This window comes from Garra rufa, chromosome 21 (genome assembly GCF_049309525.1).
Source record: "Garra rufa chromosome 21, GarRuf1.0, whole genome shotgun sequence".
Lineage (NCBI taxonomy): Eukaryota > Metazoa > Chordata > Actinopteri > Cypriniformes > Cyprinidae > Garra > Garra rufa.
Genome location: NC_133381.1, coordinates 27,629,187 through 27,644,192, shown reverse-complemented (window position 1 = coordinate 27,644,192; position 15,006 = coordinate 27,629,187). Strand labels below are relative to the sequence as shown.

Below are 15,006 nucleotides of genomic sequence, written 5' to 3'. Positions count from 1 at the left end.
ATAGTTTACTTTGTTTCCTCGTCTTCCAAAAACTCTCACTCCCACTTTCTAAAAACTATTTTTAGCTCCTTATATCAAATGATTGGTGAGAGCAAAGCATAACTCTTTCCTCCCATTGAAAATAACGCAACCGGCTGTGTCTCAGATATCATTAGCACCTTGTATGTTCAGGTCCCCACTGATCAGAGACACCCTGTATCCTTGTCATGGAGATGCACAATGATGCAACAAGCTTATTCCACAGATGGATGACACAGATGGATACCTCCCCCCCCTCCCCACACCAACGCACCCCGATATTCACATTCACCACCTCAGAACTTCCCAGATACATGCTGTTTAGCCCGTTAGCGGGCCATATTAAGTGTTAAGAGACAGCCCATTAGCCCAGATTATGCGCCTATCACTTGGGATGAATTCATCAGACAATGACGTGCACAGATAGCACTTAGCCGGAGCTCAAGGCTTGGATTACGCACATGCCACCCCCGCAGGCTCACTGGAGAAGAATCCGAGTACTGTTTTCTTAACCGCATTTTCAAATAAATGAATATAAGGACCATTTAGTCTCGATTCTCTCCTCAAGTGTAGTTAATTCCAGTTAACTTCAACGCTTCTATGTAGCTAACATGTAATTTCATACTTGGCTACTGAAGGAGCGTTTGATCACTCTACCGTGAATTTAGCTCACATTTAACTTGTGCTTCTGTTGTTTTTTATTTAGTTTTACAAAGCATCTATGAACAGTGAACTCTCATGACTCATTCATTCATTTCATGTACTCATTAGTTTTGCCGCTTGTTTTCCTTCATTATTGCCCTGTTCTTCCATATTACATTTTCCACTTTACAAGTGCATATCGATTTTCCTTTAGGGGCTCACTGCCTATTCCTAAAATACTCTTACTTTCATTAAAGAGACAATTCACCCAGAAAATTCTTTCAGCAAAGCTACAAGGACACACACACAACATAATTTACAGTGAATACCAATTTCATTTTCTGAGAACATTTTTTGGAATATCTCTGGAATATTTTTTTTTTTCATGCTGCTTCTTTGTCTGCTTTGGAGCTGGACAGTCGCCATTCAGCTTCCAGGTTCATTAGAAAATACCAGCTATGACATTTTAAATATATAAATATGAATATGAATAAAGAAAAACACAAACTCTCATATGAACTTAACGTTCAAAGCACAGTTTTCTAATCTGAATTAAAAACGTTTGCACTGAGTTTCAGATGTTGTTAAGAGGATGACAGCTCACACTGGAAGATGCTAAACTGTTGATGTACTGAAACACACTGCTGTGATTAAACTTTTATGTTATTCTTACGTTTGTCAAATTACCAGATGTATTGCGTGTAATACCCACTGCAGTGCCAATAAATCAGGATACACAGTAGGCTCAAAAGAAACTTTAGCCACAATTAAAAGCATTTCACACACACACACACACACACACACACACACACAAACAAACCTTTGTGCAGCTTTAAAAGATTAAAAAATATGTATTTTCTGCTTTAATATTTATGCTAAATCAACAGTGATAAAAAATACTTTGTAGGTCTGCTAAAGCAGTGATGATCAGCCTTTTTAACCTAAAGATCCCCTATTGTCTAACAAAACATTTGAAGGCCTCTCATATTGGCGAAGATATTTCCTCTTGTATTTCTGCTGTTAATACATGGGAGTGTTGATAAATGATTAATTTTGTGAAGATTTAGATTCTGTTTTTTTTTTATAATAATAATAATAATAAAAAATATATATAAATATATATATATATATAGTCAAGCCCGAAATTATTCATACCCCTGGCAAATTCTGACTAATCATTCTAATGATACTTTTATTCAACCAGCAAGTTTTTTTTTTTTTTTTTTGACCGGAAATGACACAGGCTTCTCCCAAAAAATAATAAGATGATGTACAAGAGGCATATTTGAACAAAAAGTGGCATGTCCAAAATTATTCATACCCTTTGCAAACTGTCACAGTCTATGGGAAAATCCAAAGTTCTATACCATTCCAAATAGTCCAAGCTGTTCTAAAGCATCCTAATTACCCTGATTCATTAGGAACAGCTGTTTTAATCAACTCAACAGGTGAAAAACAGAAGCTCTCTGGTGTTGGTTTGTGGACAGTCATGGCTAAGACAAAGGAGCTCACTAAGGAACTGCGGCTTCGCATTGTGGCTGCTCACAAGTCAGGAAAGGGCTATAAGACCATATCTAAATGTTTTGAAGTTCCAGTGGCTACAGTGCAAAGTATTATTAAAAAATACAAGATGTTGCGCACTGTGAAAAATCTCAGAGGACGTGGGAAGCCAAAAGTGACACCTGTCAGAAGGATAGTGAGAGAGGTAAAAAAGAATCCAAAGATCACCACCAAGGCCATCCTGATGAATCTGGGCTCTGCTGGTGGCAACATCTCAAGGCAGACAGTCCAACAGACACTGCACACCGCTGTGTTCCACGGAAGCAGACCAAGGAGGACACCACTTCTCCAGATAAGGCACACAAAAGCCCGCTTGGCCATTGCAAATGCTCATCTGGACAAAGAAGAAGACTTCTGGTCTTCTGTTTTATGGTCAGATGAAACAAAAACTTAATTGTTTGGCCACAATGATGAAGCCTTCATTTGGCGTAAAAAAGGAGAAGCCTTCAACCCTAAGAACACCATCCCCACTGTCAAACATGGTGGTGGGAAACTAATGTTTTGGGGTTGTTTTTCAGCCGGTGGACCAGAGAACCTAATCACAGTAAACGGCACCATGAAAAAGGAGCAATACATCAAAATTCTCAACAACAACATCAGGCAGCCTGCAGAGAAACTTGGCCTTGGGCACCAGTGGACATTTCAGCACGACAACGAACCAAAACACACAGCAAAAGTGGTGAAGAATTGGTTAGCAGACAAAAACATTAACGTTTTGCAGTGGCCCAGCCAGAGTCCTGAAATAAATCCAATTGAGAATCTGTGGAGGCAGCTAAAGATCAGGGTGATGGCAAGGGGACCCTCCAACCTGAAAGAGTTGGAGCTCATCGCTAAAGATGAATGGACAAAAATACCAGTGAAGATATGCAAAAAGCTGGTCAGCAATTATAGGAAGCGTTTGATTGCTGTAATAGCCAATAAAGGCTTTTCTATTGATTACTGAGAAGGGTATGAAGTTATTGAGGGGAAAAATAAGAAATGTGTTATTGAGAACAACTGCACTAAAAAGATAATATATGTTATGTATATATCAAGGCATAAAAGTAGAACTCCTTGAATGTTTACAAAATGACTTTGTGCAATTTTGATTATGGGCCCTTTAAATGATTAATTCTTGAGCAGCAAGAGACATGAAAATTCTTGCGAGCAGTGTGAATGTCTTTTTCTATATAGTAAAGACTATCTTCAAACCTGGGAGACATTATTCAGCAGAAATGTTCCTTATGACATACTAAATATTCCCACCTCATAAATTGCGTCGTTTACTAAGCTCACTAGAAATCCCCACACAGACAGGAAGTTAGGAGATAGTGCTTGAGTTTCAGTTACTTCCTGTGGTTGAGTTTTACAAAACATTTTAAGTTTAGGACTGAGTGAAAGAAAGAGAAAAGGAACTGATAGCCAAAGATTAATGTTGTTGTGAAACTATGGTTACGTTGAGAAAGGAGCAAAGTTTGCTTATATCAAATCAAATGAATGCAAGTAGCTCAAAGTGCAAGTTTCATACTGACTGTCTGACGTGAACTGCAGTATCTATGACTAAGCTTTGTCTGCGTTCACACTGCTTATAATAGCTCATAACAATAGTTTGACATAATATAAATTATTTACCTTTGTGTTTACATTTTTACTTGTGGTATTATATCTTTTTTTTTTTTTTTAAAGTCTGCATGTAACCCAATTATATGGTTTATATGATATCTATATATATGATATTTAATATCTGAATATTATTTTCTGTGTTTCTTACAGTGAAGACCATTTTTAATCCAGCTCCAGCTATTGCGGACATGAGTTCTGACTTCTACAAAGCATCCGATGTTTTCTGCTGCAATGAGTCTGAGGTGAAAAACATTATCAACCGTATAAAATAAAAAATAAAAACCTAAACAAATAGATTTTTACAGTTTTCTCTACAATGCTACTATAGGTGGTAGCCAGGGTGTTGCTATGCTAAGGTGTTCAGAACGATTTTTAGTGTACCATACAGTCATAAAGTAATAAATGAACATTAAAATAATGGATACTAATTTCAGAAAGCAGTTTGACAGTACTTTGAATCCAAATTACATTCGCCTCTACAGTCTATTTTCTCAATAGGTCTTCAGGTTCATTGAAGAAGGCAACTAGAGTAAAACAAGTTATCTTGCCTGATCATGACCTGCATACTAGAAACAAAATACAACAGCCCGAAAAGTCACCTACCTGCCAAGTGCAACAAATTGCGGGGTTGGCTGTTGTGTCTTACAGTAACTGTTATGTTTGGGGCCGCCCTCTTTCACATCGTGGCAGGGTGAGATGACAGACAATGGATTGGATTGATGGGAAAAAGTAAAGTTAAAGCAGCCACGACCAGGCAGGCAGACCCACAGATGGTGTGTCAGTGTGGCCTAGGGCGAAAGCTGAGAGTCTGAACCAGAGTGCTCCGCCAGGGCAGCTTTGATGTGGCTGGGAGGTTGGAGGGGGGAAAATGTACAGGTGGGACTTAAAAGTGAGAGCTCTCAGTACAAATCAAGCCCTTAGATTCAGCCCTTGTCCCAGCGCACACATTCACGTACCCGCTTGGCTCACACCCGACGACTTCAGTTGCAAGAGTGAATGATGAATCATCAGCAGTTTACAGAAGCAGATAACCACACATTGATGAGTAATGTGTGCACTTTTCTGTTTTGGCAGCCAGCTAGGAAAGATTGATGGCAAAGCTTAAAGTACACAAATACAAAGGGTACATATTGCCCTGATCTTTCAGTACTCTCCTCTCTTCTCTCTTTTGGTGGGCTTGAGTGGGGGCTATCCTTCACACCTGCGCCATACAGTTTTTTGTACTCTCTGTTATTCATGAATTACATCATATGGTTTCGGTACATTTTTTTTTTCATTTATTCTTAACCACTGATCTTCAGCCAGTTCTGTGTAATCACATAAAGTGGTAAAAAATGAAAAATGATTGGCGGTAACTTTGGCGGCAACAAACCTCCAGTTCATTCCTGGTCTTATTGTGCACAGCTTGATTCAGTTTATAAAATTTAATAACTTGCGTCACCTCTGAAAAGAGGAATTTTTGCATTCCCTGTAATTATTCTTTCCACCTACCTTATGCATGTTTCTATCATGTTTCATGATACAAACCATTTAAGTCTGGAATTTTTTTTTTTCCTTGTAGAATGTCCTGTTACAAAATATAATGTGTCTGATTACGTTATTATATCATTTTATTTTAACCATGCTGTTATTTAGTTAACATTTTACAATGCGGTTCAATTTATTAATATTAAATAATGCACTGGGTGTCATGAACTAACAATAAACAACAATTTATTACATCATACAGTATATCAATCTAGATTGATTATAACTGTTGTTGATAATATACTCTATTAACTAATATCAAAAATAAATTGCCTTTAACCAGGATTTATAAATTCTGAAGTATTGTTCAATCATTTTTAGTTCATAATAACTTATGCATGAACTGAAGTTGTAATGTTGCGTTAGTACCAACATCAGCCAGATTCTGTTTAAAACCGTCACTCAACTATGACAGTAGTTGATCTGCAAGTGAAAACTGTTAAATTATGCTAATGCTTGCATAGCTTTCTAAATTTTGCCCTGACACTTTTGAAATCATGTTTGTTAAACTAGATTCATTTGCATGATAAGACATGTAGTATGTTTCTGGCAACTGAAAATGTGTTTTAGAATGCAAACATATTAGCATAGTTGTATATTTAGCTATTAGCATATCTGGCATTAGCATAAATGTCTGTTTTCTCATTATCTTGTGGTGTTCCTCTCAGGCAGAGCTGTTGACGGGTCTCTCCGTTACCTCAGTGGAGGATGCTGGTCAAGTGGGCCTGGAGCTGCTAAACAGAGGTTGTGGTTCAGTCATTGTCACCTTGGGGCCACAGGGATGTGTGGTGTGTCAGTCCACAAACATGGCCCCTAAACACATTCCCACCACTGCGGTAACCGTTGCGGATACCACGGTAAGACTACAGTTATTATAGTTGCAGGTCTTTGTAGTACAAAGGCAGTATATTACTTCTGTTCAGTCTATACAAGTGTTGCCTGGCAGGTTTATAACCTTGGGTATGTTTCTAAAGTTTAGATAACAGCGTTCATACAGAAAATCAGTATATTGTACATCTAATCCTCCTTTTTATGAAGCAAACTGTGATTTACAACTGTTCAGACACTTGAAGTATGAAGGAGAAGAAATTTATCATGCAGCATATTGAGTTAGTTATCTCCAGCAGACATATCTGGCATTCAAAGCCTGTGACTCACTACACACTAGGGGTACTTCCTGGGTAGGTTCTAACACTTTATTCTTTGTTATAACAGCATGCCCCATTCATTAGGTTAGTCTCACAAAGGAAAAACATTTAACTATAAATATCAGGTCCAAACTCACAAACCAACCATGATTTACCTATAGACTGGTGAGCAAAACAGTGGCATCTCATTGGAAATTCTAATTCAAATGGTTGCATAGACGATACAGAATGGAATCTTTTCATAAGGTAATACGTTTTATTATTTTAGATATAACTCATAAACAAAGAATCTAAAATTGTGCTTACGGACATTGCTACACTTAACTGCCTTTGAGTATCTTAAAGCAGTAGTTCACTTCCAGAACAAAAATATACAGATAAGGTACTCACCCCCTTGTCATCCAAGATGTTCATGTCTTTCTTTCTTCAGTAGTAAAGAAATTGTGTTTTGTGAGGAAAACATTTCAGGATTTCTCTCCATATAATGGATATATATGGTGCCCCTGAGTTTGAACTTCCAAAATGCAGTTTAAATGCAGCTTCAAAGGGCTCTAAATGATCCCAGCCGAGGAAGAAGGGTCTTATCTAGCAAAACGATTTTGAAAACAGCGATTCTGAAGTTGTGTTTGCGGTTAAAACTATATAAATTGTAATTTTTTTTTTTAGAAAATAACTGATAATTTTTGCTAGATAAGACCTTCTTCCTCAGCTGGGATCAATTACAGCCCTTTGAAGCTGCATTTAAACTTCATTTTGGAAGTTCAAACTTGGGGATATCATACATATCCATTATATGGAGAGAAATCCTGAAATGTTTTCCTCAAATATCATAATTTCTTTATGACTGAAGAAAGAAAGACATGAACATCTTGGATGACAAGGGGGTGCGTACATTATCTGTAAATTTTTGTTCTGGAAGTGAACTACTCCTTTAAGATACTCAAAGGCAGTTAAGTGTAGTAATGTCCTTAAGCACAATTTTAGATTCTTTGTTTATGAGTTATATCTAAAATAATAAAACTTATTACTTACGAAAAGATTCCATTCTGTATTGTCTGTGCAACCATTTGAATTAGAATTTCCAATGAGATGCCACTGTTTTGCTCACCAGTCTATAGGTAAATCATGGTTGGTTTGTGAGTTTGGACCTGATATTTATAGTTAAAAGTTTCTCCTTTGTGGTCCACCTGAAGCTAAAACTATAACATAGTATCTGAGAAAACCAGATGTTTCTATACCCCTACAAATTTGTCATGCCACTACAGTCATCTGAGTGAATGATATTTAGTCATCATGTGCTCATCAATGTGCCCATACCATATGATCCACAAGCATGATTCATAGTTTGAATGGGTAGTAAACACAGTTTATGCATCATTTGGAACATTTAGATTGACATTTTCATTCACATAGTATCATTCTTATGTAGGATTTAATATTGACATGAGAAGTGGAAAAAAGTGAGATCAAAGCAATCGTGGTGAGAAGGCATTTCTTGAAGTTTTACGTCGTTTCTTACTAAAACATCTGATTGTTGTCAAAAGTTCAGTCTGGCATACGTATATGTTAATTGAATACGGCTACTTATTTGCCTCACATGTTTACGAGTCTGACATCAACCTCATGTTAATTATGGATGTGGTTTTTCTGGTTTCTTTTCTGATTGTAATCTTTAAAGAGGCTTACTCATTTCACACCTGAATACGCTAATTCTGGCGTCATCATAACTCATATTTCCTGTTTATTTTATTGCTCTCTAAATGTTGAAACACCTATAGAGTCTTGTGAAGAATAACAAGATAAATCATTAGTCACATATTAGAATGTGTCAAGGCAGAAAGAAAAGTGAACACATCATAGTGTGATGCAAGTTGAGCAATAAATATGTCCCATCAGTGACCAAAAATGCCCCAAAACGGTTGTGCTGCTTCTCTGTTCTTTATTTTTATTATTCTTTGGATTAGAAAATGTTTTGTAATCCATATAGACTGCATTTCAGTTTAACCACATCTTGCTTAACGTGCAGACCACCATCACTCTATATATCTAAAATTCCAAGAAAAAGTGATCTATTTGGTGAAGTTCTGAGACATAAGGGGGGTTTCATTATTCGATAAACCCTGTAGTTTTCAGCAGAATGAGCAGTGGATTCACAGCAAGGTCTTTGTGAGACTACATCCATATTTTTTAGTCATTGCTATCTTTTTTAATCATGGATTCTTCTGCAAATCACTGCACAGTCATACAGGAAGATAACAGTGAAATCCAAAGACTTCTCTCTGGTGATGTACCTCTCCAGTGGTTTAACTCTGGTGGACATCTCCATCATTTAGTTTGCTTTGACCCCTCTGTTAACCCCTGCAAGCTTGCATTCACTTTTGAGTGAAACACATATCAAAATATAGTAGCAATTATAGTATTAGTATATTATCAGAACATCAGTTTTGGCAAAGGTTTGCAAATAATAAATTCACTGTTGTAATATGTGTGTTGTTTTTTTTTCTGCAAACCCTTTCATTTCCAGTAATGTGCAATAATCACTTACACATTTGCAAGAATGTTGCAACAAAAGCATCAGTTACTTATTTGTATGGATTATTTACAGTACATAAAAGATTTTGTCAGTGGCACATAGTGATGCAGGCATTGCCTCATCAAGGCTAGGACATTAAAGTTAAAGAAGTTATGTGAATATATATGTATGTTATTTTGTCTGATCTTTAACCACAACACAGTTGTAACATCTCGCTCATAAACTCACACACTCACATATATAGAACACAACATCTAGCGTCCAGTCACATCAGGGTAGGCTGCCCCTGGCTCCCCTGCCCTCTCTGGGTGACTCAGTGCTTAGCAGTGATCCACGCAGCGGGAGTCTGCCTGGCTGTGGTCTCCACGTGGCGGTCGGCCTGTTCCCGCGCACTTTGATGACCCATAAATCCTGAGTTGTTTAACTCTTTTGGATGCCCTGATCCCTCTTCCAGTAACTCTGTGTTTTCCCCTACTTGTTAAAAACCAGGAGGAGGAGGGAATGGGGCCAGGTGCCAGATTTTATCTCTACGGCTAGACAGAAGCAAGGCATGTTTCCATCAGTTTATTCTCAAAGAATGATGGCATCACTTTTTAAAAATGAGCTTTTTTCCGGTTATTTTGTCTGCCAGAAGTCCTAAAAGAGAGTTGTCATCATTTTTTTAACAGTATGTGGCAATTGTGTTTATTGGTGAGGACTATCTTTAGTTATTAAAGAACATTCAATAGTAGGTTAAAGTGTTTACCATGCTTCTCCCCGAGCGTAACAGTGTGAGTCACGAAGCCCAGCGATGTTCTGTGCTCCTTGGCCTGAATCCAGTGTTTTTTGCAGTGTCACCAAATCTCAGTATTTTATACTAAACAACCCCTTGTGGTTCAGAGGATAGGCACTGGTATTACATTAATTAATTGCTGTCTTTCTGTTAATCTGGCTCAATTTGCACCGCAACTCATACACAACTACTTAGCAACCAATGGTTCAGGACATAAATTAGAATATTCCAAGAATATAGTCTATTTGTAACAATTTAAGCCAAATGCCAACTGACAAACTTGAAACATCCAATAACAGGAAGTCACATTCATGTTGTTGCTTAAAGTACTTCTCCCCTTTTGGGTCTGTCACACTCACTTGGACATAAAAACAGGGGTACTCATTTAATCTGAGAATCTCAGATTCTCTCACTTGCTGCAGTGTCGTTTGGCAACCAAAGTCAGTAAGTTTGCAGAAATAAGAAGACCGGAGCACCACATAGACGTCATGGACAACAGTTGGTGTCTTGGCATAGCAGAAGTTGCCACAAAAAGTTTTGACTAAATCTTTTGTGGGGTTGTGGACATTACGGCTTGTCAGTTCTTCAGCATGCATTTGAGAAGCCAAGGAGTTAAGTGTTCACAACAGCTAGCTCATTGGTCATGCCAACGCCACGAGAGACCGCCCATCAACAGCCACTAGAAATGTTCAATGTTTCGTTGTTCACAGCAAAGAGAGATGGGCTGCCAGATGAGTTGGTGAGACTGCCAGATTTGTTGTTGTTGTTGTTGTTTTCTGAACATGAAAATTAATGGAAAAATGGTGCGGGGGTCACTAACTTCACCAACTTATTTACTTAGTTTCTGACTCCCTTAAGGGGACATTACACACATCCCAAAGGGACTGTACCGTTGTGTACTCATGATAAAGGAATCTTGGACATGAAGCAGTCTCAAGTTAAAAGGATCTTTTGGCAGTCTTTACAGCTTCACATCAGCTAGACACCCCTTCTGTGATCAAAAGCCATGTGGTATGGCATTACATGAAAAGCACGGCAGACACTATTGTAAATCTGGAAGGGTAAATAAGTAAGTCGTTTTCCGTTGTGTGGCTACCCACCAATTCTAAGATCATTCCCTTACTTCCATAAATTTTACAAAGGCCTCCATACATTTAACACTGACCAACCCTTTCATGAAAAAGTGATTTTATCTGTAGCCTATGTGTGTGTGCTCAAAGAGACACAGTTCTCTAACCTACAGCACACTGTGATGAACTGTGGGTGGCCTGTGCTCTTGCATTTGGAGGTCAACCCAATTCCAGAACCTTGCCTTCAAGCCAGACAACACGGCTTGTAGTTGTTTCAGACAATCATAATCAGCCAAACTTCACCTCTATGAAAAGAGCCATAGAGGACCCACCACAGGGATCTTTACAGGAGACGGTGGTGGGTATTTACCGGAAAGCACTGCATGCCTCCAACCGACATTGATGTCATCACACCAAGAGACTGTAAATGAAACCCACAAAGAAGAACCCACACTGAGCCGCATTGGAGAGCAGCCATTCTTTTGAGGGAAACTATCTCCTAGCAACATGTGCTGTGGTGACACAAGATGACCACTTAGACCCCCAAGTGTGTTTCTTAAAAGATTAAAGATTTGACCATCAACAAGCACTGAAGATTGTACTGTATGTCTCTTGGAACATCAGTAGGTTTGCCTTCAAAAACACTCTTTATGGTACACCAAACTTTTGGAAATTCTGATGGCTTGTGATCAACAACAGAATAACAGTGTTTGTTGGACTTTGTGCATCTTTGTGCAACCCACTCACTGGTCATTCACTCAGTCCCCTTTTGGCATTAAAGTTTTGAATGCCAACTTGATCACATCATCTGTGAGTCATCCACTCCTACCAACTATTTTGGAGACTTTTACTGTATTTAACCAATTGACTTAAAGATATACATTGTTGCTGTGTTAATATGTTGTCCCATCCAGTTTACCCAAGGCCATAATCATGGACTAGCACCAAATTAGATGTTAGTTTAATATATCACATTGACAACTAACTTTAGCATGCATTCACAGTCAATCCCATTATTTCCCTGTTCACATTATTTTCCCAAGAACACTGGTTTTATTTTGCGCAATTCATCTATATTTCACAAAAAAAGACAAATTTGTCTTTGTTATCCTCAACCAACTTTCCTTTTTCGTTGATGTCACCAATTCCTTTCATATTTTAGCCCCACCCCTTTACCCATTCTAACCATATAGCTCTGTTCTAGCAGGACCCACATTTCTTTGTTTACTTCACACCCAGTGGATAAATCCAAGTCTCGGTCAACATTTTTCTCAATATATTTTTACTTAGAAGTCCTTCAAATTACATAAGTAAAATTGGTTGTAAATACAGTTACAATTTTTGAATAATAGTTGTGTTGTATGTATTATTTCACATTGTATAGAGCTGTAAACTAAAACGTTATAGTGTTTGACTGGCCGCATCTAATAGTTATGTCACATGATGGACAGACAGCTCTATATAACATTTACCAGAATGTGTCTGTGTGTTTGGAACCTTTTGGGAGGAGCAGTAGTTGTCACCACTGATGCATCATGCTTCAGACAAATGTTGTCAGATGTCAGTCTTATTAGCGAACTATAATAATGCAGTCTATAAAGACAAAAGCTGCCTTTTTGAAAGTGAATGATAATCATTTTTTAATGAAGAACTGGAAAGCTAGCTCTTTTTAACAGTCTACACAATTTTTTTGTTTAATACATGGCCTTCACACTGACTGTGTTTCAGCAACTGGAAGTGATGCATTTCCACTGGCAGTTGGTGATACAATGTGGTTGTCTCAAAGTTCAGAAAATTGATTAATTGTTTTTGGAAACAAAACAGCATATTTGGTGGCAATGGAGCTGATCATTCATAGGCAATTCTTGTAGATTTTGTAGAATGGCAGTGTTAGATTTACGAGTCTTAGGGTCAACATTACTTTCACCTTTTGTTCAACAGCATTTATTTTATAGTCATACCTCAAAATTAAAATTTCGAAAATGCTTTGTTGTTGTTGTTTTTAGGTAAGTTGCTAAAAGGACTGCAACAGCTGTGTCTAATTCATAAACCAAGTAAACTCACAGCCTTGAGCTAGTTATTGTCCTTATTTAGCTATTTGTTAGCATCCAAACACAGCAGCATTAAAATAGTTGTTTATGGTTAAGGTATGTTTAAGGTTAAAGTAATGTTAACCATCTTTCTTTAAAAATAAATAAATACATACATCACAGAGGAAACTAATTGCTTAAAAATTCAAATTCTCTTGATGTTTTAGAACTGACTGAACTGCTCTAGCCTGAAATGGGGCTGATATTTGTCGATAATGAAACAATATTTTTCTGTATGTGTTTCTGTGCTGGTACCTTGGCTAATTTACGGCTTTCATGCATGAATAAATATGACACTAAAACTGCCAGTAGCCAGTTAGAAACTAAGCAAATGACCGGCTTTATGGATGAATTATTAATCATTGGCTCACTCGATTAATTCAGAAACGAAACTCTGCAGTGTTGTTCTGTCATCTTTTTAAGAACGTCAAAAGTCACACTTAAACCATGTTTGAGCTTTTGCAGAAGGAACAGTTAGGAACAGCTTCTGTGATGATCTAGCATAGGATCACTATTGTTGAATTTTATTGGAGTAATTGAGTTGGATGGAAGGTTTAGCCTTCATCTGAACAAGGTAAAGACATTACCTAATTTCCTCATGACCACACCATATGTCCAACTGCAGATGTTCTTCCATTTACTCAAACAGACAAAATGCATGACTTGTGCCAAACTAGGCAAACAGGTGATCATTTTGTAATGGATTCTTGTCTGCATAGGTCACTTAAGTCATCAATCAGTAGGGAAGTTTAGACAAGTGTGGCCCTTGGCCTTGTGGCTATATGGAGAAGACCGAAGGGACAGTCAGTGGGGTGTAATAAAGATCGATGGTTAAGAGGCGGGCTATTGAGATGAGTAATCTGGTAGACTTGTGAGAACCAGTGACAGGGTGATCTGCGGTTAAATCTGAGCACATCACTGCATTCTTCTGTGCTTTCCCATCATAAATTCAACACCCGACATCACCCCTCCCCCTAGATCCCAGTCTACCCCCTGCAGGCATGGTGAAACATGCCAGTGTCCTTATCAGTTTCATAATGGAGATGAAATAAAAAGGCAGCTTAATGTGTATTACTGATAACTGAATGTCCCTTTAAAAAGAAATTAACAAACAAAAATTCCCTGTGACCAGATTAAAATATATACATATATCAGGGTTCAACGCTAAGGATTTTTTCTACTGGCCCGATCGGGCCAGTGGTTCAGATTTTTACTTGCCCTGCCAAAATTTTCACTGGCCCAACCAATAAAAAATAAAAAATAAAAAAGTTAATAGTTATTTCTTAGCCACATTTAACTAATGTGTCAAAAGCCAAATATAACTGTATATTTCCTTAAATACAATTGACAATTTTAAAAAAATTATAATTGTGATGTAACTAAATTTATGCACAACACTATGTCCAGGTTGATGGTCCCAGATCAGCAGTTAACTATACATAAATGGAGGACTCCTATTTATGGAATGTTGTTGCAAAGAATAAAATTAAACAATATTAGTAAATAGAGTGTTATTAAGCAGAATTTATGTTAAAAGTTTTGTTTTTACGGTGGTCATCCATTTTTTTTTACCTTTGTTTTTACCTTTTCATATGTTTAATTAGGCTCAGAGGTGCCATGAGTGAAATCAAATTCATAAATTCATGTTATAAAACTTTGAATATAGAGATCTGCCAGCAGGTGGCGGCAAGAGACTGATTTAATTACTGAATCATATTATTCATTTGATTCGTTCAAACGGATGGTTCATTCGGGAATAAAGCAAGTGACTCTTTATGAATGGGAAATTGAATCATTTCACTAGATTCGTTTAAATATGCACGTTCATTCATAAACGAAACACCGCTGTGTTTGAATGGAGATGCACAGCGGCTCAGTTCTGACTTGCTTCAGACTACTTTTGACGACGAAACGGAGCAAAATCAGGCAATAGTGTTATAGTCAGACAATGTAAGTCACTTAATAATAACTTCTTGTTTATTTAACTGTTGTATTAAATCAGTACCTCATTTACAAACTCAAAAATTATTAAAAGTTGTCACTC

The 15,006-nt window shown here is 37.5% G+C and overlaps 2 protein-coding genes across 5 annotated transcripts in view; one reads left to right on the top strand and one right to left on the bottom strand.

Moving 5' to 3' along the window:
* babam2 (BRISC and BRCA1 A complex member 2) overlaps window positions 1-4,579 on the bottom strand; it is a 181,689-nt gene extending 177,110 nt beyond the window's left edge. Inside the window, exon 1 of the mRNA XM_073826582.1 lies at window positions 4,426-4,579. The gene's annotated coding sequence lies outside the window, so the exon portion shown is untranslated. The remainder of the gene's footprint in view (window positions 1-4,425) is intronic.
* The window catches only part of rbks (ribokinase), a 30,210-nt gene that overhangs the window by 12,554 nt on the left and 2,650 nt on the right, over window positions 1-15,006 (top strand). For all 4 annotated transcript variants that reach the window (XM_073827233.1, XM_073827232.1, XM_073827235.1 and 1 more), the window contains 2 exons: window positions 3,973-4,064; window positions 6,018-6,206. In XM_073827233.1, the coding sequence (XP_073683334.1) occupies window positions 3,973-4,064; window positions 6,018-6,206 (281 nt within the window). The remainder of the gene's footprint in view (window positions 1-3,972; window positions 4,065-6,017; window positions 6,207-15,006) is intronic.